We start from the raw sequence: 24,350 nt of genomic DNA, 5'->3' as shown, positions 1-24,350 counted from the left end.
GTATCAGACACCAAGTGCCAACAGCCCCTGCGATGCAGCAGAGCATGCTACCCACCTCAACAGATGCACTCAGCACTGCAGTCCTGCTGTACGGTGCTGCTCTTCCATGCAGCAATGTGCTTTATATGTAAAGCACACTGATTTGACAGCTATTGTAAACACCCTACAGTCCCAGTAAAACACAGCCATTTTCAGCTACGCAGAGAAAGAGCTTGCATTTATTATGGTGGTGACTCTATCCTGTGTAAAAGTGAAGTTATTGACACCCGATGGACTCATTCATTGCTAGATCTGTGCCCTTCATTTAAAGCCAGCAACAGTCTTCAGGTTGGAATTTTCCAAATATACCTCTGACAACCCAGTTCTGAGAGGCCAGGGGAAGAGACATGACTACTGCGATAATTGATGCTGATACACCAGGGAGAATCGGCACTGTCTACAGCAGAGTTTTCACTTACAGTGGACAAGGTCAGTTGGATGGCAATTGCACTAAGTCAAACAGTAATTCTCATAACCAGACCCTCTTTCCTTAAATTATTACACATCCACAACAGTATTACTACAGTGGGAAAACTATGTACTCAAATGTTTGGGGCAACTAGCACTGAAACAGCATGTGTGAATTTAATTTCAGCTGCCTGCATGTGTCTTGCATAGTTTCAAGCCACTTCGAACTAGCTGATAATCTAGTTTGGCCTCTTGCATAATCCAAGACATAGATTTCCCTCTGGTAGGGGACTGAACATACTGTGCTCAAGACCTTGTATTTTTAATAATGGTACAGCTTGGCTAATACATACATTTCAGAAAGGCATCCAGTCTTCTTCTGATGGCCTCGAGGAGATGCAGAATTTACCACATCCTCAGTTGCATAAACCCAGTCTTAAGTTCTCCATGGGGACACTGTCTCATTCAGTACACAGGACAAAATCACTTAGCTAGCAGCCATTCAATATTTTATTTTTGCCCTTTTTATTTGATGCATAGGCCTAGAAGCCTTGTTTACTGCACATTATTACAGCCCTGTTCTGAATGCAGAATGATTAATTTCTTTACAGGCTTTTCTGTAGTGCTTATGAGATGCTTCTAACTTGTTATGTGCAATTTCCTAGCTTTTGGAAAAGCATACAAAGGAATGCCATTATGTGGCATCCTGTAACTACTGCCATGATTTATATCAGCAGGGATAGACCAGACCTTTGCTATCTTAGCTAACAGGTGTAAGCCACAGGCTGCCAGCATAGCCAAGCTAAAGGAGATGAGGCATGTGCTTAAGCAAGTGATTTTCACTGATATTTGCTGGCACCAGGATGGGAAGATACATAATTTTAAGGAGACTGAAGGCTATGGAGTGGAAGTACTTTTACAGATTCACACTCCTTTATCTCTCTCATAAGATCAACCCCTTTGATTCATCCTTTCCAACATGCCCACCCTTCAACCCAAGTGTCTCCACCTGGTTCCTTAACCCAGTCTCTTTATTCTTACCTATCCAGTCTTATCCAGTGTTACCTGTCTTATTTTCTATCTGTCCTTATTTCTCTCACTTTGTTATTGAGTTTACCTTTCCTCTTCCCTACTTGCTTATGGATGGAGTCTCTGCCCCCAAATTCCCCATCTCACTGTCTTTTTCACCTCTCCTAAATTTTACTTCCATCTCTTGACTAAGAGATTACAGACCTTACTGGGGTTTGAGGGGAATGAGCATTCATAGGCTCCTCAGAGGTTTCAGAAATACCCATTTACTAAGCATGTATAAAATGTGTTTTTTAAAGGTTATAACTTGGATAACCTAGGAGGGATTTTCTTAGGGATGGTAAAAAGCATGTTCATATGTTACAAAGGCTACCCATTCCTGACAAAACCTGGAGACACTAAAGCACAGTAAAGAAGATGTCACAGAAGCCTTTAAAGTCTCCTCTTTAGCCTCATTTTCAGACCACGTTGGGTGACATTTTCCGAAGTAAACTGGGCCAGAGCAGATATGTGTCTCAGAAATTTTTATTCCAAATGACTATAGTTTCAGATAATTGCAAGCAACTGAAATGGGAAGACACAGTATGTGGTTCTGCCCATAAAATAGGACAAAAATGAAAGCTGTTAGTATCATGTTGGCATCTAACTTGATGGCTGCTTTGATACCAGTGACTTGTCTGAAATCATGACACTGAGAAAACAATGTCATTCTATTTTGCCAGGTTTTTACCAACTGATTTTGTAAAGGTTGGATCACAGCAACAAAGTAATATTATTGCCCCATATAAGCCTGATATGTGCATAGCTGTTTTGTAACCTTCTCCTGACATATGCACCAACTCTTCATTTGCTGGTTTTGCACTGAACATTCATTATTACCAAATATCTCACCCCTTGCCTGTAGGTTCTACTATTTTTTCTCAGTTACAGCTTCACTTTATGTTTCTCCTCTTGTGCACTGATACCCCTTCAGTTTTGGAGTTGCCTGCAAACCTCATCAGGACCAAATTTATACCAGGAAATACAAATCTGCTAGCAAAGACACAAAGTGGTCACATGGATATAGAATTCCTGTAAAAATTAAATTAGTCAAGAAAGACTTCTAAAATCCCAGAGAGACCTAGTAAGGGCAAAGTTAAGAAGATACGTCATTGATGAAATACGATTAACTGTTCTGATTTCATAAGAGAAGTGGGTTTTGGTCTTCCACAAAGCTCCCTGTATTATTATTATTAAGCTCTAGGCCCTGTGTCTGCAAATAAGTTTGTTTTGGGGATGCTGCAACAGCAAAAATACTTGCTGGATAGGAATGTTACCAAAAATCCCATAAATGCAGAGTCACTGCCCCTACACAAGGTTGGAGCTAAGCCACAGTTTAAGACAACAACATTAATTTTATCGTAAACTCATACTTTATCTTGATTTGAGTAGACATAAGATTCCAGCCCAAGGTTTACACCCCCCTCCCATATATCTATACTCTATAGTTACTTAGTTCAAATTTTTGAAACATCAGAGTACTGCTTATTTGAAATGCATAACAGTTAGTAGGGAAAGCAACAAAGCAGTGAATTGACTTCCAAAACTATCAGCCTTTGTCAATTAAAATATTTAACTTTGACACAAGTCCTAATTAGTTAAAAACATTCAATCCGGTCTTAAAATAGAGGTTTATGCTACCCAATTTATTCTTGGAACAGTCACTTGCTCTCAGGATTAGGAAGACAATGGCATCCAGAGCAAGCATAAGCCCTCTCCCCTCTTATTACAGTTAATCAGGAACATAAATACTATAATGGAGCTGAGCCCCTGCAAACTCACCAGGCTGTGCATAATTTCCACTCCAGCTGGATTCACTGTGAGCGCTTCATCATACAATTGCCTAGCCTCCTCCAAATTGCCTTTCATCTCTGCAAGCTTCCCACGCATGTACAGTACAGCATGAGATGTGGGGAAAAGACTAGCTGCCTCCTGGATACAAAAGCTTGCTTCTTTGAGATGCTGTTGTTCCATGAAGAGTTCAGCTAAAAAAAAAAAAACAACGACAAAAAAACCAAAAACCAAAAAACACCCTACCATTAGTTGAAATAAGTCAGAGACCTTTCTTCACATTAATTACATATCATCTCCCCTAAGCATATTAAAACATGAGGCTATGATCCTGCACACTGCTTACTACTATGGTTACTGCTTATTATCACAAGTGGATTCACTGAATGGATCTTTTTTCAATGCTAAGGGCTCTATGCAGATGTTCATGGACATCTTTAGGTGTTGTCCTGACAGAGGACGGCCTTAAGGATTCCTCAATCAGGAATGTAAACAGTGCTGAACGGAGCCCTAAGGAAGCAGGACTGGTAGCCACTTGGAGCCATCATATGTATTTCCAAATAATCTGGGGAAAAAAAGAACAGAATAGGCCGTCACTGTGTACTGAGAACTTTAAACGTGTCGGAGTAATAAGATACATCTGACTGAGCCGGACATCAGGTAACTTACTTAAAAGAGTACTTCCACATTTTAAGAGATGATTGAAAGTGTTTCTCTCTGCTTATTTGTCTAGTTTATGAGATGGCTGTCTCTTAACTTTTCAGAGACTATTAAAGTCAAAAGGCTTTTATCATAGAGACTTATTTATATTGTGTATTCACACATTTACTTCCTTATACATACTCTACAGAAAAACAAAAGAGAGCTCTTGGAAGAGATGCTCAGTCGTTTACTTTCTTCAGCTATCAGCAGCTATCTTAGTGGTTTTCTTAGGAAAAAAAAAATGTAAGAGGCATACTAATGTGCTTGACTGTCAATTTGTTAATCAAATAATTTCTCATGTTAAACATTTTGTAACATATCTCATGGTTAATCTTGAACATTTCTTAGGATTTGGACTAGATCATCATTGGACTAGATGATTGTTGTGTTGGACTAGATGATCATTGTAGGTTCCTTCCAAGTGAAATAGTCTACTCTAATTTTAGATTTATTATGCATTAAATCCTTGCAAAATGCTTCAAGAGCGATACTCAATTTTCACTGCCACACGTAACTGAAAAGTGAAACTGTTTTGAGAGAGAGAGAGAGATGTATGCATGTATGTGTATAAAATAATTCTCTTTCTTCATACAGCAGCCGTTGCTCTTTGGTCCATAACCTGTTTGTGTTCTACACGTTATCACTGCAAAAGCTCAAAGTCTCTCTTTTTTTTTTTTTAACTGATGTGGTAATGCAGTTAAGTATTGACAGTTCAAGAGTCCAATTTGAAATGCCTAATTCAGGCTCCAGATTAGATAAATCATTCTGAAATTAGATACAACCTTAAATGCCCTGACTTTTAAAGGTAGTGAATATTCTCAGGAAGTCTCTGTGAGGGGGGAAATTAGCCTAAAAATTCCTCCTACATAGCTCTGAAACTCTGCCAGTTTCAAAATACTGGGAGACCCAGATGACTGGGTGGACTTGGCATACTGACATGGAGCTTGCTGCATAAAAGTGAGCAGAAGAGCATCTCAAAGGCAGTCCTGCCTGACCATGGAAAAGCTCCTCCTTGGCCTATGTGACATGAGACTGGGACCACAAATAGCACTTCTACTGGCACACTGTAAATGATTGTGTACTGAAATGACAGCATGGCTGAACACCCTTCCACTTCTGAAGTAGTCCTTCTAGAAGAAGGGTGAGACATCATCGAGAAAGTGCTCGAATATTTCTAGCCATCCCTAGGTTGTGCTACAGATAAATGTCATTCTCCAAGGCTGTCAACATGAGCAAAACATTAGTTTCTTGGTAAGAGCTATACTCTTAAAGAGTGACTCACATACATTTCTCTCTGGTTAATTATTATAAAATCTCAGCATGCATCCCTTCCCTTGGCTCTAAGAGGCTGCAGCTATCTATAATAAGAGAAAGCAAGGCCATGTACCTTGTCAAGCTGAGTATGTGCACACCCTTATTCAAAAGTTTGTGGGAGGACAATCTTATACTTGCACTTCCCAAGGAACAGAGCATTTTCCTGCCAAGTGCTGCATAGCAGCTGACGGTGGTGCATGTGGCAATAATGAGGATGGGGATGTGCAAAGTGACAATTCACAGCCTGAAGATAAACACTTCATTTGCAAAGCTAGCACAAACTTAGCAGCACAAAAGAAGGGGTGAAATCCTGGCACTGTTTGAAGTCAGCAGAAGTTCTGGATACTGCCATATTAAAACCTCTATTAGCAACTAACAGCATAATGTGACTTGTTTCACTTCAGAAAAGAATTGGGAGCAAGGGGGTTTAGATGTGAAATCATGCACAGCCAGTGTTTCAATGTATACAAAATGGAGAGTACTTACTCTTTCTTTCAATGGTGCCTGTAAATCTTCTTCAGTAATAACAATTATTTAGAGGAAGTGCAGCAACACAGAATCTAAATAAGATCTACAAATTTTATGGTATGGTAATGTAGCATATTAAAGTTCAGTCCACTTCTTTGCAGGCGCAATAGTCAATAAAAAATTATTTTATGGTGTGGAAGGCCTAATTTGCATAAAAAAGAATGAGAGAGGTGCCTTTGGGTTACGAAAGAAAAGGAGTGCACCCATCCAGCTAAAAATAGACATTAAGGGAAATAGTTTAGGCCTGCATTAAAATGTGCTTTCTGTAAACTCATTTTTCACTTCTATTACATACTTATTTTATTTACAGATTAACAAGACACCCTTATACAACATGGAATAAAAAAACCAGCTAGAGGAAGAAATCAAATCCAAAAAACAAGGATTCATTAAATTTATCATGGTATAACTACTGCCTCCTCAATGGTACTGAAAGTACTGAAACACCTGCCTTTGTGTTACCTGCATAGCAGCTTCCTGTCCACTGGATTATTCAGCATTATCTCCTTATATCACCTAATCATGCTGTAAATAAACATCTGACCAAATTAGCAGCCCTCACAAGAAAGTTCTGTTATACAGATGTGGTACCCAATTCCACTCCAAAGCAGAGGGTATCTCCTTAGCCTCACGCAGGTACAGAAGACCTGTAATTCTTGCCCTGTGAAAGGTTCAATGCTTCAGGGAAACCATTTATGAACCTCCAACTATTGGACTACGTCATTCTTGGTACTGACACCCTTCGCAGCTTTGAATCTAAAGGCCATGTTTGCAAGCTTCCTTGCTCTCTCTCACTTAATACCATCTTCATAAAAACTTAAACAAATTTACATTCTGTTTTGAACTAAGTACTACCAAAAGCTCTCTGAATGCTACTGAGCAAAGAGAGATGATCATCCTGGATATACCACCTCTTCTATTAGCCTCTCTGGAGTAATGCTAGAAACTGAGTGTGAACGATTATTAGGAAATATTTCAGCATTGTTACCTGTAGGTACAGGCTGAGACAGTGCACTGCATGGATGGGCAAAGACAGGATGAATTGTGCACTGTCTCCTTTCATTCACTAATTGAAGCTTGAGCCTGCACCCACTGAGACAACGAGCAGCTATCCAACTGACTCCAAGGTCCAGCCTAGCATGATTCATTTCTTTCTTATATCCACCTTATGCTTCCCATTTGTGCTCTCTTGCAGTACTGTCCAGCCTACTCTGCTGTTCTTCAAAATACCTGTTGTCTCCTCTTGTGGCTATGGCCTCCTTTGACTTGCAACTAGACTTCCACTGATACACCAGTCTTAATGCTGGGCCTAGTCTCTGAGCGCAGCACACATCTCCACTCAGATTATCATTAGCTCCTAACATGAGCTCCTAGTTCTCCCAGCTGTTTCTGCTAGCATGTAAGCTCATCTACAGTGAAGATCCTTAATCAAGTGAGAATTTTGAGAAGCATATCATCTGCTTGCTCTCCAAAGACCAGTAACAAACGCACAGACCAAGAGCACTTCCCAGAACACTGACAAAGCCAGGTCTCCTACAGTCAGGCTCGTTTTTTGTCTCCAAGATAAATAATTTGACAGAGCTCTGTTAGGGAGTCCATCAGAGGGATAACAACAGTGTAATCTAGCCATGTCTGCATCACAGTGCTAGTCTGAGGAACAGAGTTGCTTGCCATCACCTTGAACACTAACTCTGTTCCCCATTTCCTAAGTGTTTCAAAGCAGTGTCAAGAGTGATTGTGCTTGTCACCACAGAAGCAGCAACAACTGTAATTCTAGCTAAAATATCAAACAGATTTGAAATGTATTTCTGCAATGTGAACAACCCAAGAGTTAAAACTTCATTCCTTGCAAATCACATTTGGTGTCACCCAAGACAGAGCACTTAATTCCCACAAGTAGACTGCTCCACATCACTCGGCTGTGTGTGCCCGCCAGTTCTAAAGCACTTGTCTACTCTTGTCCACCCCAAAAATGCTACTGCATAGGGACATGGCCAGCACAATGCAGCCAGATGCCCAGCAGGACGGTACAGTGGAGAACAGCCCTTCACACTTTAAGGAGGTGAGAGTACCTGTGAGGATGTGTAGGGAGGTGATTTCTGATCCACATCATCTGCCTTCAGGAGCTATTAATGCTTGTTACTGCAGCAGCCCTTAGCCAGCTGGAAAGACCCACTCCTCTGAGACAGCTCGGCCTTCAGCAGTGAATACAGAGCTATTACTGTGACAAAGCGTGTGATTGCGTTGTCCCCCCCTTCCTTTCTGGCAGGTGACATTTAGTCATTGTTCCATGTTATGACACCACCCTGCACGCAGTAGCTTGACAATTCACGGGCAGATTAGATGGAAGGTTCCTCAAGCCATATCCTGACTGCAATAATTTCATTTGATGCAAGCCTTTGATACAGAAATGAAGAATAGAAACTGCCATGTGTTCCCATCCACCTGAGCTCGGCCACTTGCTCTTCTGAATGAGGCAACAGATTTGCATCCTCAAAAGCTGTCCTTGCATGCAAACTGGTAGTTAACTGGAGTCCAGGGACCCTCTTTAAATCTCCAGGCTTCAGGTCTCAGAGGGCCTGAAATGGCCACTAAGCTGCTTTATTTACAAATGCAGCATTAGAGTGAAAGCTTCTGGAGGACACAGAACTACCACAAGCCACCTTCTACACTAAATGGCACAGTCAAAACATTACTTGAAATACTACAAGATAGCTGGTTCCTTTATGTGAAGTGGGGCCCTGCTCACTAGTGAGGAAACAGCTCTTTCCCAGCTGGGAGAAGCAAGCCACCATCTTTAGGCAGTAAGACCACCACTGATATGGGTGACATAAAAATGCTTCTGCTGGAAGGGCACCTTTTGGGTTTTCTTGTACCCTCTCTCAAAACACGTATTACTGGCTATAGTCAAAGAAAGGACTTCTAAGTCTTCATATTCCAGCCCAGTCAAGTATAAATTCGTATCTTCTGTCTCTGGTAGGAATACATGCCCTGCTTCCTTCTTCATGACTGTGTACACATTATCACTTGCCCAAAACTTACTGAGCAGCTGAGGAAATGCTAGTATTTGGTACCCTCTGTCGTTCTCTGGGTACCACTGGCAGTGCAACAGGTTCTTCTCAATCTCTTGGCAAAGGATCTACAGACTGCTTAACAAAGACCATTGCTAGCTGCTGCCTGTTTCCTTCACAAGCGAGTGTTCACCACACACGTGCTTGTTTGCATGTCCCGGATTTCAAGAAATGGCATGTGCTCTTTGAAGAACGCCCATGCCAATGGATTATCAGTCCACGAAGTTTCACATCCTGCTCCAGCAATGAGAAATATCCAGAAGCCTCAAGAATGGGGGAGGCAATCCAAAATGCCCAGTACTGGTATAAGGCCAAGACTCCTTTTGACTTTTAAAATTCATTGTTGATAGAAAATAAAATAAACCAAGCTGGAGAGTGTAGATCAAAACCTGGTATCCCCATGAGGACATTCAGATGAAGAGAAATGGGGAATTTGGTGATCCTTAGTCCACACCGGAAAAGCCTAGGACAGAGGTTGCTAAACCAGGAAGCTTAGCAGAACCACTCCTGGCTTCTTAACTTCACTAGAACCATTTCAAAGGGGACAAAATCAGCTTACTTTACTATTTCTATCTCTAGTGTGAAGTGTTCCTAATCCCTCCTAGTAAGTAAACACTGCAGGGCAGCCATCTTTGCAGTACACCTTTATTCTCCTCAGTAACAGCTGTGTAATAAAGGACTCCCTCCTGCTCCCCCTTGCCAGGCTCCAGCTTTTCATACTGCTTTGTGTCACTGTAAAGAGCCACAAAAATCAGCAGTGCTTATGGAGCTGAAGAACTCAGGGAATGGGGAAGTTCTAAATTTGAAATTCTAAAATTTGAAAGCACTTTTTTTAAAAAAAAACAAAAAAGAAAGAAGAATATTAGAATTGCTTCAACAACCAGTGCTGCATCACGGGACTGTACCTGATCCCAGCTATTCTGGCAATGTCAGTAAAGATGTCTCCCAAACACCTTTAATATCAGTGCTAGTAACTTGAGGGGGCTTAGGATTGCTAAAAGTGTCAGGAAGGAAAAGCATTTAAATACCCGTGTGCAAGCTGTGCAAATAGAAGCTGTGCTGGATGAGCTGAGGGGCAGGAGGGGCGGGCCCGGCTGTGCCCTTAGCTGCTGCCAGGGTGCCGGCAGTGCGGCTGCGCGGCCACGGGCCAGCCGGGGTTGAAGATTCCAGCCCACTGGCCCCGACGACATGTTCTCGTGGAACAAAGCCCATCTTTTCTAACGCAGCTTTTTCCCAGGAATTGGCCCATACGGAATAAAATAAATAAACCACAACCGTTTTGTGAAGGGGCAAGGAAAAAAAGTTCCCGCTGTACATAACTCAAGGGAGCAGATGTTTTTCCATTAGCTCACTGCTCTCTGCTACAGTGGCTCTCTTTACATTTCTTGTTCATGGCATGTTCATTATAATATTTTTTTTCCTAGGGTAAACTTCAGCACGTTACTGAGCCAGCAGGTAGCCCACTCCAGCCCCACTGTGAGTACATGGAATAGTTATCCTAGTAATTTTTCTTTAAATGCTCCTTTAAATTAGTCTTAGGTCTACCTGGTGAGGTTTGCAGACTGTGCTTAGCAGGCATTTAGCCAGTCTTAGATCATATTACCAGACCTACTTTGCTGTGAGTGGCCATATTTGGTAAAGTACTGGGTTAGTCAAGAAGCTAAATTGTCAGATATAAAGTACTAGTAAAGACAAACAAAGTGGACATTGTTGTTAAAAGTAAAGCTTAAAATAATATAGCAACAGGAGCTGGAATATTAGAACTCTTATTAAAACTGGCTTGCAGCATTCTAAAAAGCTCTGCGTAAATAGAGCATAAGGTTATTACTGCCTGGAAATATAATCACACATACTTCAGATAAGAAATCACTCCAGTTACCCAAAGAGCTTAAAACTATTAAAACTATTTCTTTTCAGTACTGACATGCTTTGCTGTCTGGGTCAAAAGTGATGTTATAAAAATCTCGAATGAAGGTAAATTTTGGTCATAAATTTGAACCATTTCAAGTACATTTTCCTTAGCCAAACCGCATGACTATTTTCTAAATAGAAAGGAGGAGTACTGGCATGATTTTAAAAAGGAAATAAGGGGTAGAAATAGTTCCTAGGTCAGGCATTTCTCTTGGTAACACAAACAGTATTATCACCAGTAATCTCTAGGATTCCTCTTACAGCTTTTCCTGCAGCAAGAGGTAGAAGGAGTTAACAAGCTTTACCAATGCCACCAAAGTTCCTTCTCTTCTCTCAAAGTTGAATTCAAGCTCTCAGTCATGAAAAGAACAACAAAGAGGAGAAATTAGCATATGGATCACATAAAGACCACCTCTCCTAGAGCTGCACCACCCCAGCGCACACCCTTCCTGAGTACTCCCTGAAATGAGCTGTTTCTCAGACTTGGGGCCAAGAATAATGTTTAGGCTTATTAATTTTAAAGCCTAATGAGATGGCTCTCTCCTTTTAAGAAGCCATTACATTTCAAGAGGACGGGGGGGGGGGATTGTTAAAAGGGACCAGACAAGCCGTGTTAACACGGCTGCAGAACACTTGAAAACAGAGTATGCCTATTAGTATTCCAAGCATGCCTGCTGCAGGGAGTGGACCACCTCTCTAGTCTTTGGAGACAGCAGACCCCGTACTCTTCCAAAGCTAACTGTGACTACCTGCAGGGAAAACAGGAATATATGGAAGCCCACTGAAGAAATGTGCTAAGTTCCCTGCTGCAGATGACTGTACTCCCAGCTGGTCCTACAAGAGACAGCTGGACATAAGATTAACAGTGAGAATTCACAGTTTTATTTCTATGTGTGAAAAAGAAGAGGACTCTTCCTAGAGACCACAGATCCATCAAGCAGCTCTTTGGTTGCTTACAGGAAGCTACAAAAAATTAGCTTGCCAAAGTGGACTAAGCATTGCTGCAGGGAAAGACAAGGTGCAGCATCCATTGCAGTGCAGCACATTTGGAGTTAGAAGCTGCACTTCCAAAGCTGCTGCTTTATTGTCTTCCCTACATAACTGTGCTGGTCATAAACCCAGAAAAGTTACAGATAAAAACACTAAGTCTATGCCCTCTTATGCATGAGATAAGTATCTTTATCACAGCATAAGAGAGATTAATTATTTGCACAGGGTTCACAGCCTCACATTCAGCCACTGTTAAAGGAATGCGCATATTCTCATGCGCTAATTGTGAGGCCAGTTAGGAGCGCAAGGGCTCTCCAGCTCGGATGGACCGAGAATGCTTCTGCACAAGGCAGGAACTCCTATTGCAGCTGCAGGTGGACTATTATACAGTAAGCATTCCCCTATGTAAGCACCATCTGATAGCTACCACCCACTAATGGTGTCTTTTGCAAGTGTATGTGCTGGTTTTGTGGCCTGGCCTGGCTGCTGGAGGGATGAAAGAACAGCCTCACATAGCTGTGGGATAGCTGGTTTTGTACACCTCTTTCCAATCTAAGTGCAGAAAGCTTTAACGGATCAGTCAGTTGGTACCATTACTTTTCATGCCTTGGGATGTGAAGAGGCACGGGAACTGTAACGGCTCTAATGGAACCCAGACACAATTGCAGCCTGGCACTCTAAATCCATACCCACACAGAGAGACATAGCCAACTGCGTCCGGTTAGTGCCTGAAAAGGACAGATGCATTGTTATAACTTTACTGTAGTATGAGGTTAGGAAATGATAATAATTTTATCTAGAGATTTGTGATTCACGTTAAAAAGGTTAAAGTGTTAATGACAACAAAACCAACAATACACGAGTCATTTCCCAAAGGCAGATTAACATTTTTTCCCTTTAGAGATAGGACACTGAGGTATGAAAAAGTTAGGCAACTTGCCTAGAGTCACAAGATGAGTCATTGACTGAAAAAGGACAAGTCCAAGCTAAACCTGATAGAAATCTACAGCATACTGGTGCAGCTCTTTCATGAATGTGAAGGGACTTGGGACGCAGGTGTCAGAATGTTACGCTAATCACCTGTGGCTTTCCACAGCTGTTAATTTTGGGGTGAGTTGTAACGCAAAAGCATGTGACTACCTCAACTGTTTTTAACTACATGTTTCTGTTTAATTTGTTGTTTATGAAATATCTCTGTTTTGGAAGTTATCGACTTCTTACGACTATACCTGTTCCTCCTTTTCCCTTCTTCCAGATGGTAAAGTGTCCTGGTTTCAGCTTGGGATAGAGTTAATTGTCTTCCTAGTAGCTGGTACAGTACTATGTTTTTGAGTTAGGTATGAGAAGAATGTTGATAACACTGGTGTTTTCAGTTGTTGCTAAGTGATGATTAGTCTAAAGTCAAGGATTTTTCAGCATCTGATGCCCAGCCAGCGAGAAAGCTGGAGGGACACAAGAAGTTGGGAGGGGACACAGTCAGGGCAGCTGACCCAAACTGGCCAACAGGGTATTCCATACCATGTGACGTCACATCTAGTATAGGAACTGGGGGGAGCGGGGGGATCGATGCTCAGGGACTAACTGGGCGTCGATTGGCAGGTGGTGAACAATTGCATTGTGCATCACTTGTATATTCTAATCCTTTTATTATTACTATTGTCATTTTATTAGTGTTATCATTATCATTATTAGTTTCTTCTTTTTTGTTCTATTAAACCGTTCTTATCTCAACCCACGAGTTTTACTTCTTTTCCCGATTTTCTCCCCCATCCCACTGGGTTGGGGGGAAGCGAGTGAGCGGCTGCCTGGTGCTTAGTTGCTGACTGGGGTTAAACCATGACAGAAAGATTCTAGTACAGAGGATCAGTGATACCCTTTTGGACTATTCCACTCACTAAGCCCAGTGTAAGATCTGACCCACTTCAAAGAGGTCCTCTAATTATTCAGCTGTCCTCTTCTCCACAGAGAGTAAAGACTACCCCAAAATACCTGCACCTCTCCTCATTCCTCAGGATACCAGAATGCAGTGACTTCCACACTACTGTGAGAAGACAATGGGCAGTACCTCACCAAGAGCTCATTAAGCTGCATCCATAACAATAACCGACTTCAGTAATGAAATTACAAAGCAGTAACAGTATGTATTTTCAGAATATCGATCCTGATTCAAGTCCAGTTAAAAGTAAGCAAGAAAAAAAAAAGATTTAAAAAATGATAGGACAGAAAAGTTACAGCTTACAAAAATAAATTCTATCTAAAAGAATTAACACCTTTGAGAAAGGCACTCAATTTACACTGAAAAGTAATCTCGCAGCAATTCACAGCTAGGTCACGGCAAGCACTAGGTCTTTATTGCTTTTGTCTTTTCACACAGCAGCAAAAATGTAAACTGCCTAGAGCTATCTGCAGGATGATGGACAACAGACACCTGACTTGTCATCACAATAAACTCTGGGTTTTTTTGCTCCCCACCAGCCTCCTCTGCAGCCTTAGATCAGGAGCATAAACTGAATAAAGCAAAATCTTGCTAGTGATTTTGAAGCCCACAGCACATCACTGAAATTTACATACACACAAACCATTAAGTGAACACATGTGATTAAGTTAAAGGATGATGCATTCCATAAGGTAACTTCTTTTGTTCTTTAATAGTTAGTCAAATTGTAACAAAAAGAATGTCACATATTTTGTACCAGAACTGAAGTCTAATTGGTCGGAAATGGCCCACAAAAACAGCTATAAAAATCTTTGCTGAGAAGTAGGGTGAGACTGCCAGGTTTTATGTGAGAATTGTTAATTGTACAGATTAGCTAAATGAGAATTCGAAAGGTTCTCCTGCATACAGAATAGCAAATTATCAGTGAGGTTCCAGTGGACTCTGCTTTTTCGTTGCAAATGGTAGCAAAGACATCTAAGAAGCAATCACAGCACTCAAATGTAATTTCAGGTGCACAACCGTGGGCCCAGTTGTGGAAGACAAGCCGTGTCACTTAAAAGCAAAATTGCAGGGTCAGAACTCTTTTTATCAGTCCTGAAATGTTGGAGTGCAAAATGTGGAATGTGCTGGGCAACTCCGTTCCTCACCAAATGGCCTACATAAAACCCTCTCATAAGTTTGGAGATTGCCTCTGGGTAGAGTTCCTTCTCGCTGTTCTCTTTTCCCTTTATGTGCTCTGCTGTAGCATCTCTGCATGAGTGTCTTGAACTGACATGCAACCTACAAGTCCTTGGAAGATTCAAACAATCAGGGATAAAATGAGTGGAGGACTTGCTTTTTAAAATAATTTTCAGTTAAACCTCAGCAAAGATTGGAAAGTTCCCAGCCTAAATAACATTTAATACATGGTTTGCCCAGTCTTAATACAGGGAAACACGTAGGAAAAGAATGCAAATAATTGTCCCTACCAACTACCATTTATTAATGAAGAACAACCTACTCTCTTCTTTTAAAAGCATATTTTAGTGATGACTGAAGTTTTCTGTGTGTTATGGAAAAATAGAGGTGAGCTGAAAAATCGCACTACTCCAGTATTTTTTTTGTTATATTGAATCAAATAAGTGGTATTTCAAAAACCGGCTGGGATAGACAGGTAGATTTTCTGCTGAAATAAGGCGATTTTCAACTACTGATTTCAACTACTCCATCAATACTTATGTCATGTCTTTCACCACTGGAGGGAAAAAGGAACTCCAGGTGGTCCAGGACTTACCAGCTTGTAGCCAAATTTGTTCAAGAGCTGTCCACAGCTGCATAGGTCCTTGCTTCATTGCACTGCTCTGCATAGTTATTTCGGACATGGCCTGTTCCAGTCTTGATGCAGCAAGGGAAGAGGCTCGCTGTGATCCTATGGACCAAACAAACAAGAACAATAATGCATTTTATACTTCTTTGGGATATTTCTTTGACTCATTAAGGCAGCAGGTCTGATTCTCCACTCACTGCATCAGTTTTTTGTAATAAGAACGCTACTGGCATGATCAACTGGAGAACCATGTTTTATAAAAGGTTAATTTACTGAAAAAAACGTATTAAATTACCCAAGGGCTGCAGCTCTAACAAGCGAATTAAGAAACAGTAATTTTATAAAGGTCTGCTTAGCATTCATCAAGGAAGCAACCGTATTTCGCTCATTTGGAAAGCAGAGCTCTACCATCAAATATTTCCCACGAATACTTATTAGTAACCTGTTTTATAAGCACACTGTCACCACACAATTACAAAATATGGCCCAATAATGTAAAATCTTAGTACAGCACTAGAGTAGCTTGGCACCATTCACACAGCACATACATTTCAAGTGACATCAATACTGTTCTACTGGTTTAGAGGCAGTGTGGTTTTTCATTTAACCTTGGGGAGCAGAGAGCTCAGTGCTTTGACTATATTAACCTTTAGTACGCACTTTAACATTTACGCAAGAATAAAGTATTTGGCGCCCACGTCTCTGGGACAAAACATGACATCAAAAGCTAGTCCAAAGAAGAATGCATGGGCAGATACCATGTTCTCCAGTACAGCTGGTGGGATTATACTGGTGAGGCGACCTCTCAGAGGGGTACCAATAGGATGGTAACAAAATAAGAAGCTACAAAACGAGATTTCAGAGTTGGCTTTGTAAAGCTTTGGGAAATAAATATTTTAATATACATATATTTAATGTGACTTTAAGGTCGATAAGCTCTTTCTCTGGAGAGCTGCTGTGACTGAAGCACTTGCGCCGATTAGCGTTACCCTTCGATCTATCCTTACAGGCTGACCTTGTAGACCACAAGATCCCAGAGTTAAAATCCCGCTTTCTCTCACCGCAGCCACCCTGAGGGAGCAGCAGAGCCTAGGAACAGGTACTCAGAGAAGCTGGGATGGCTTTGGGCAAGGGAAGGGACAGAAGGGCAAAAAACCTGTCACGGGGCATATGCATTAAGTGATCTCTCCGAGAGGGATAGCATGCTTTTCCAGCTGGAGCATGCTGAAGAGAGGGTTGCTAAACCACACCTCCTCACCAGCAGATCATCATCCAGGGCCAGGGCGCCGACAGGCAGACAAGCATGGTCCCCTGGCTGGCGCTCCTCTGAACGCTGAGCTGGGAGCCAGCCTTCGGCCACGCGCAAGGGGATGCACATTTCTGGCCCACATTCCTTCCCAAAGACACCTTTGTGGTGCGGGGCAGGATACGGCCTACAGCTTTTACCTAAGCCGAGGCAGTGCTGCCTGCCCCTGAGAGCGTCATGGTTAGGGAGAGGTCGCAAGTGCAACTCGAAGCCTAAAACTGCTATGGGAAATATTTGTCCCATTATCTCACCGCTAACTAATGTCACTCATTTTAAGCAGGAGAACTTCAAAACCGCCCTGCAGCACAAACGCCTCCCACGGCTCCCTTGGAAAATGCAAATGTGCTCTTCCTAGATGCATTTCTTAAATTCCTATATATTTTCAAAGACATTCCTGATCTAATGTTCCAAGAGATGACAGTGCAGTAATGTAGCAATTACGGCTTTAATGGTAGGGTAAAAGCCATTCTGCTTTGCATGGAGAATTTATTATATTTAACAGATCCATCTTCAGCCTGTTTCACTGCATGGGATTCCTCCCTTTGCCTGGCCCATTCACACTCCTCTCTTCCATCCCCACCTCCATCTGGGAGAAATTTCACTGAAACCCTAAAGGTTGTTTAACACAGGGAAAACTACCAGGCACTCACCCCCAGCCATCCAACAGACAGCTTCTTTGCAGTGCAGAGGCAACAAGAAAATGGCCATGTGAACAGCTAGTGATGTTATTAGGAGCACTTTGAAGTTAGGGCAGACCTCCCGCCTTCTAGATTGGCAAACTTGGAAAAAAGTACATGGGCTTTGGGGATTTTGCAGTCAGCCTAACCAGATTCTTATATTAGCACTCCTGATCATGTTAGCATGCTTTGAAAGCAACTTGCAATATTACATTTCTCTGCCAAGACCACCCTCTTTCAGAGAGGCTTTCTGGAGCTGTGTTTCTTGCAAGCACCAGTATGTAATGCTGGTCTGATTGTATTAGGTGGGCAGATGGGCTGGTGTTTTACTCACATCCTCACAGAGCTTGGGGAAATCCTCTTTTCCTTCCAAGTCAACCCAAGGAGACCATGTCATTGTAAGGCACCTTTGTGCATTTTGGAGAGATTCACATGTTGCTGTGAGGCTGAACAGCCACTTAGGATCTACTAAAGCATCCTTCCCTCACAAAGCAGGCTTTACAGGAATATCACTATGAGCTAGTTGTACTCAAAGGAACTCCAGTTAGCTGCTCCTCTTCTTCTCTTCATTAGCTGGGTATTTGCCAGAAGGGGAAAGCCTGCAATTTGAGACTGATCTTGCCCAGTGCTGTGGGCTTCAATTTGCACAGCCATAAAAAGGGAACCCAAGTTACTTAGCAATTTACAGCATTAAACAGCCTTTGGCATTGCAGTCCTTTGATGTTTATTTTCTTTTCTATTTCAGCCTACACAAGGAAGCAAACCACACTAGGCAGAGACCATCCAATCCCTTCCCATCCCTGCCCAGCCTCAGACACAGATATGGTCCTTGTTCTAGACAAACACACACCAGATGAAAAGGCTCTCTCCATCCCAGCCCATACCTTCACGTTTGCTACTGCTGTTCTTACACATCTCTGCTGGACCGCTCACAGGAACGCTCCTTAAAGCTTGTCTGCCCAAATAAACTCTGTAAGTGAAGGTCTTTGCCAGCCTGGCCCTTCTGGACTGAAAGGGGGTCAGTCACAGCTCTGAACCTCAGGCAATATGGTAAGCCTGGGGGTGGGCTGAAGGCTACTGGAGCCGGAAAAGAGTATACCTCTAACACACGCTGTCTCCTGAGAGAGGACGTAGGCAAGTATTGTACCAGTATCACTCTGACCTCAGCATGGCAGGTGTGAGAGACTGAAAGAGTTAATGTCTCAAACATTGTGGTGGGGCAAGTTCTGCTTAAAGATGAACCCTGCACAGCAATGAACCAAGGTGAAAAGCCCATCAGCTCAGACATCAGCAACAGGAGGGGGAGGGCGTGCTGGAGGGTGCACAGCTCCCTGTTCTGATACAAAGATCAAACAATGGCCATGTCTGCAGGGAAGGAGAAGTTACTCCACAAAGGACCTTCAAGCCCAAAGGCTCACAAACTGCTCATTAACCTCAGGAGTTTGGGTGCCTGCCCGAAGAAGGGGCAAGGATAATAAAAGGACACAAACTGAAGCCCCAGGTGTGCAAGCCCACCGGAACTGGACCCCTCGGCTGACTGAACCAATGCTGGACCCAGGACCGGTGAAATCTTTCTCTCTTCCCTTTCCTCTCACTGTCTTATTCTCTCTTTCCTTTTCCTTTTCCACAATCCCTACACCTCATACATTTCAAGATATAAACCGTTGACCAAGTCTGAGACTAAGAGTGGATCCAGCCGCCCCTAGACCCTTCTCTGAGGAGGAGTCTGGAAAGCAAGGGGGTCTGCTCTGAACCTCGTGACTCAACGGGAGGGATCTCCTTATTCCCTGAATTGATGTATATGGTGACCCTGGGTTACACAGTTTACAGAAGTAGTCTTATGCCAATTCCTGTTGTGAGAAACCTTGCTACCTACTACCACGCCTCCCCAGTTCAGTTTGCTTCTGTCATAAATAAAATCTTTAACTGATCGTTTGGTGTCATTTCACCTTAATTTAGTCCGAGGGAATTTCAAATTAAACACGACTCCCTGGTCTGTCCAGTCTGCGTCATGACAGCAGGGGGAGCCAGAAAAACTTCAAACATTAAAAAAAGGTTTCTGAATGTCTCATTATAAAATATCTCTTCCTAAAGAAATTTAGATCTTTATATGCTAAAAAAAAAAACCCAAACACAAAACCTGTCTCACAGAACTTTAATGTCATGCCTCAAAATACATGCAAATGTTGGCATAAGAAGACATCACATCAGTTTGTTATTTTAGTGCAGTCTCTTTCTCTTTTTAACAGCTCCACTACACAGAATATAAAATTCACATTTTACAGTAAAGCTCTCCACACATTTTGGAAAGAAATCATAAAAATAACAAAATTGATTTTGTCACAATGAGCCCTGCCTATAACCCATACAAAATATATCTAAATAATTTTAAAGCACTGTTCTAGGGTTGATATAAGACCAAGAAGGACCAAGTTTAATATTTTGCATCTACGAAAAAACTGCTATCAAAATAGAAATGTACCTCAGTAGATTTACTAGGCTTATAAGAAACACAGAATTCCCTAGCCTAAATCACTTCAGGCGAGAGCATTATAAGATAAGACTAAATCAGAAAAAGAATGAAACAGCAAGGCAGCTGACTGGTATCAGTGAATTTAGTTAGGAACACTGCTTCTGTTACGAGAAGATGAAGAAAATAAAAAGGAATTAATCTTCCTGGCAGCAAACCTGAAATTCTGGCACAGCAAATAATCTCATTGTGGTCTAACTGAGCGAGAGGCCAGTGTCAAACCTAGCCGCAGTAATCCCCCCTTTAGTGATGAGCCCAGAGATCACAGAGTGCCTGTGCATTACAGTGATACTGCCGCACTCTCCCAGGGGATTTCACAATGGAAACCAGAGCCTGTTCCAGAATGATGCAAAAAATATCAGACCTCCTCCCTCCTTCAAAGCAGCCAGCCACAGCCGCAGCTCTGGGAAGGCACAAGGGTGAAAGGGGCTAGAGCTGTACTCTCCACTCTCACCTCCTACTGTCTTCAAAGAGGCTCCCAACCAGGACAACAGACTCAGTTGCCTCATTTCTGCAGATGGAGAATGGCAGCACCTGGAGCCTGCACAGCAGAGAGCCACAGACCCTTGCTGAAATCAGCCAGTGCCAGTCCTGCGCTAAGGTGGATGGTGTAATTTCAGTACGAGCCCCATCCTTACATCCATTGTGGGTGCAACCACGTTAGCATGGAAACCTAGATTCTCGAAGTGGAGGAGGAATAAATTTCTTGGCTAAAACCAAACTGCATTCAGTGCAAATCACTTTATGTATGTGTGAAAAGCTGGTTTAAAGTTTGTACTTTACATTAATTTGCTCTTTCTGGCAGGCAGTACCATGGCATACAGCACTTTCTGAACTACAGCTGCTCCACTGCATGCTGGGTGCTAGAACTGGGCTATGAGCAGGCTGGAACAGGTACCCAACCCAGGTGCTTTTTGAGGAGGGCACTACATAGAGACCAAACATGCCTGAGCTTTGCTGTGACTCTGGAGCAGGTGCTGCAGGTCTGCAGCAGAGGAGAAAGCAGGAGGCAGGAGTGAGGTCTTAGAATGGCGGCACACCAGCATATCAAAATATTACAGGCTCTGCTGGTGACAATTTGGTCTCAAAATCTCAAACCATGGCTGTGAAGTGCATGCAGCCCAAACCTGGCCACACTCCTTTCTCCAGACAATTACAAAGCAAGGTAAGGGATCTCCAGAAGATCATGGGATGCACACCCAGAATTCCTTTCACATACCGTTAAGCACCAGCTAGAGCTGAAGGGGCAGGAATCAGTCCAGGCTCAGCCCTACCGTCTAGGCACCATAAACCACTCATTGTTTCAGCAGTAGAGTAGGAATTGGATAGATATCAGAAGTACTGTGACAAATAGTATTTTTTGGTTTTTATTGCTTTCCTAGTAATGCCTAGTGGCTGATGGATTCTGCAACCTACCTACAGTGTTTTCCAAACCATTTTCATATATTCACTGAAACTGAAAGTCCATTTTACTGCCCAGCATCAGGGATGATAGCATATATTTCACAAATCTTCACAATTACTGTCAGGTGATGACTATCCTAAATGATTTTGTATCACTAGGAAACTTTCATGTCATATCAACTCCCTTTTCCAGATATTTTTTAATATGCCAAACAGCACATATTAATTTACTGTATCTTCTTCATCTATCTGTGCTGAATTTGGCCTGTTCTCTTTAATTAAGCCAAAGACTATAGAACGCTGCCATATAAACAATGAGAAAAATGACAAAATACGGACTCATCTCAGCAAAGGGTAATAAAAGGGAAATGGAATAAACAGATTAAAAATCACATAAATATGTGTGTATAGAATCAGTAAGATTATAATGTCATAAATAGAGACCCTAAGGGTTTAACACTACAAACAGAAGAGCAGACACACTGAATAATGTTTTGATATTTGAACGTTTGTATGCTTAAGACCTAACCTTGCAATGCTTCTTAACCATTGGTGGGTGTAAATGGGTTTTAAACACACATAATTTAATACAAGTCACATACTTAACACATAAGAACTTGTCCTCCATCTCAGCCACATATGCTGAGCATGTGACTTCAGTTTTACCAATTCCAAATGTTCATGGTTAAAACTCAGACAAACCCTAATTCCCTAGCCCCAAAGCATGAGACTTATTTTTAAAGAAGCTAACAGTTAAACAAGCTTTTATATTCTTGTCCAATTCCCAAGTCTGTAAGGTTCATTTTTTTGCAAGTGTTTGTTCTACATCCACAAGGATAGAAAGAGTAGAAAGTTGCTTCCCTAAAAAAACTTCAAAGTTAAAAGGCAAGTTTCTCACATAATCATCTGATTTTGAGAGTTAAGGTTTTAAAGGAAGCACCAAATATCACGAGACTTATGATAAAATCACAAGTCAGCAGCACTCTGAAAGCTGCCTTTCCCCTTCCTGCCAAGATTAGCTTTGATGTCTTGGTTATTTCCATCTGACTATATCTGTTACTGTGAATGTGTATTTACCATATAATAAAGCATCACAAGGTTTATGTACAAATCCCAAAGCAAATCACTCTCTAATAGGAATTGACAATCTCACTCAGCTTTCCAAAACCACAATAATAGCTGGCTTGATCAGGACACCTAAAAAGGACTAAATTGGGGGAGGGGAGGAAAAAAAAAGGACTGAATTATAAATTTCTTGCATAAGTATAGTGAACTCCCATCTAATACCTTTCATGCTCATCTCAGAGAGCTTTGTAAAAGAAAGCAGGAACTCATCTCTTTGTTTTATGCGTGGGGAAGCCAAGCTACAGACAAACCTCAGTGACACGTTCTGCAGCAGAGATGGCCCTGGAGACTGATCTGGACCTCCTGACCACCAGCCCAGCAACATGTGCGTGCACAGCCCCCCTGCCCTCACTGGAGAAAATAAAACATTCCTCTCTCACAAAAGCATGAATTTACGACAGGAAAGCACAAATCTTGTTTCCTCACCAGAGTCAGCATCATGAGCATCCGGGAGTGTGAGATGCAGTCCATTATGCTTTTTGATCACTGGTGTTTCTGTCACACTACTTCCTTTCTCAGAGCCACTGTAAAGAAACAAAACTGTGTTACCTGGCCACCTTTCAGCGGAGAGACAACGTTCCCCTGAAAGCAGGCAATAGTCTCATCTAGCTGCCACTGGAACTGAAAACTGAAGCTTTCCAGTTGCAGGCAATCAGCTTCTTGAATGTGTTGTTTTAACACCCCCACCCTGCCAATGGACAGGAAGCTCAGAGAGACAGCGCCCAGCAAGGCCCTCAAGGCACGTGCTGCTATCAGTTTATTTGGCCGTTCGGAGTCTTTGCAAACCACTGGACGAGGAACATTTTGGCAGCTAGAAGCCAGACCAGAGGAGGCCAACCAGCAGCCCCATGCCCAGGAATAACCACCATCCCTTGGGCTTGTCTGCAGAAAGATTTGTTCACAGGTCTGCTGTGCTGATCCTTTTGAAACAGACCAATTACCACCTTCCACCCAGGCGCCAATTTCTTCATTTCAAAGGGATTATTTTCTTTGTTCTGTTCAAACAAAGAGGAAAATAAAAGCTACCACATAGCACCACTTTATAAAAGGAGGACTATCTCATCTTCTCTTCTACTAGACTTCTGTCCTCACAGGAAACTCAACCCCCCCCCCCAAAAAACCCCAAACATGTACCTAATGAAAAATCACTTAACAGAGATCTCCTGAGCCTTCCTGTCATCACATAGTCTGCCATCCCCCCAGCATCAGGTGGTAATGATATCTCCTCTCATCACCCATTAAGAGACAAAATATCAAAAGGAAAAGTGACTGCCCTGGCTACTTTTTCTGGCACACTTCCAAGCCTGCAGCTCAGCCTTTGGACAATATTCCTCCCGGGAGACAAGCTGTCACAGAGTCATGATTGCTGTGGATGCCCCATCTTCCAGTCTGATCAGTCCTTTGGTAGGGATTGCACAGGATTCTCTTGAATTTGCATTAATCTAGCATTAGAATTAGCTTGGGACTGCTATTTTGTTTTAAACATGATTGTTCCGTTATCACAGAAAACAATAGCAAAAGATAAACCAAGTCTCATCATTCCCAGCTAACAATCTAGGACTGAAAGCCACTTACTGTCATTCATCATAGTGATAATCATATTTACAATAGCTAATTAATCTTTTACTTGGAGTTCGGGATCAAAATTGGGGTTTCTGTTAATGGACCCTGAATTCTTGTGCATTTGACTGTCTGCACAAATCTCTGGCCTTGACTGGGCCTCCCTTCCTTCCATACAGGTTT

General features: G+C 42.2%; 1 protein-coding gene across 7 annotated transcripts in view; it reads right to left on the bottom strand.

The window, feature by feature from the left end:
* The window catches only part of TTC7A (tetratricopeptide repeat domain 7A), a 184,818-nt gene that overhangs the window by 35,208 nt on the left and 125,260 nt on the right, over window positions 1-24,350 (bottom strand). For 6 of the 7 annotated variants that reach the window (XM_052805960.1, XM_052805962.1, XM_052805958.1 and 3 more), the window contains 3 exons: window positions 23,034-23,131; window positions 15,533-15,667; window positions 3,298-3,500 (listed from right to left, as the gene is read on the bottom strand). In XM_052805960.1, the coding sequence (XP_052661920.1) occupies window positions 3,298-3,500; window positions 15,533-15,667; window positions 23,034-23,131 (436 nt within the window). The remainder of the gene's footprint in view (window positions 1-3,297; window positions 3,501-15,532; window positions 15,668-23,033; window positions 23,132-24,350) is intronic. The other variant, XM_052805963.1, reaches the window with a different exon arrangement.

Source organism: Harpia harpyja, chromosome 13 (genome assembly GCF_026419915.1).
Source record: "Harpia harpyja isolate bHarHar1 chromosome 13, bHarHar1 primary haplotype, whole genome shotgun sequence".
NCBI classification, from domain to species: domain Eukaryota; kingdom Metazoa; phylum Chordata; class Aves; order Accipitriformes; family Accipitridae; genus Harpia; species Harpia harpyja.
Note: the sequence above shows the minus strand (reverse complement) of the source record. Positions and strands in the feature narration are given on the sequence as shown.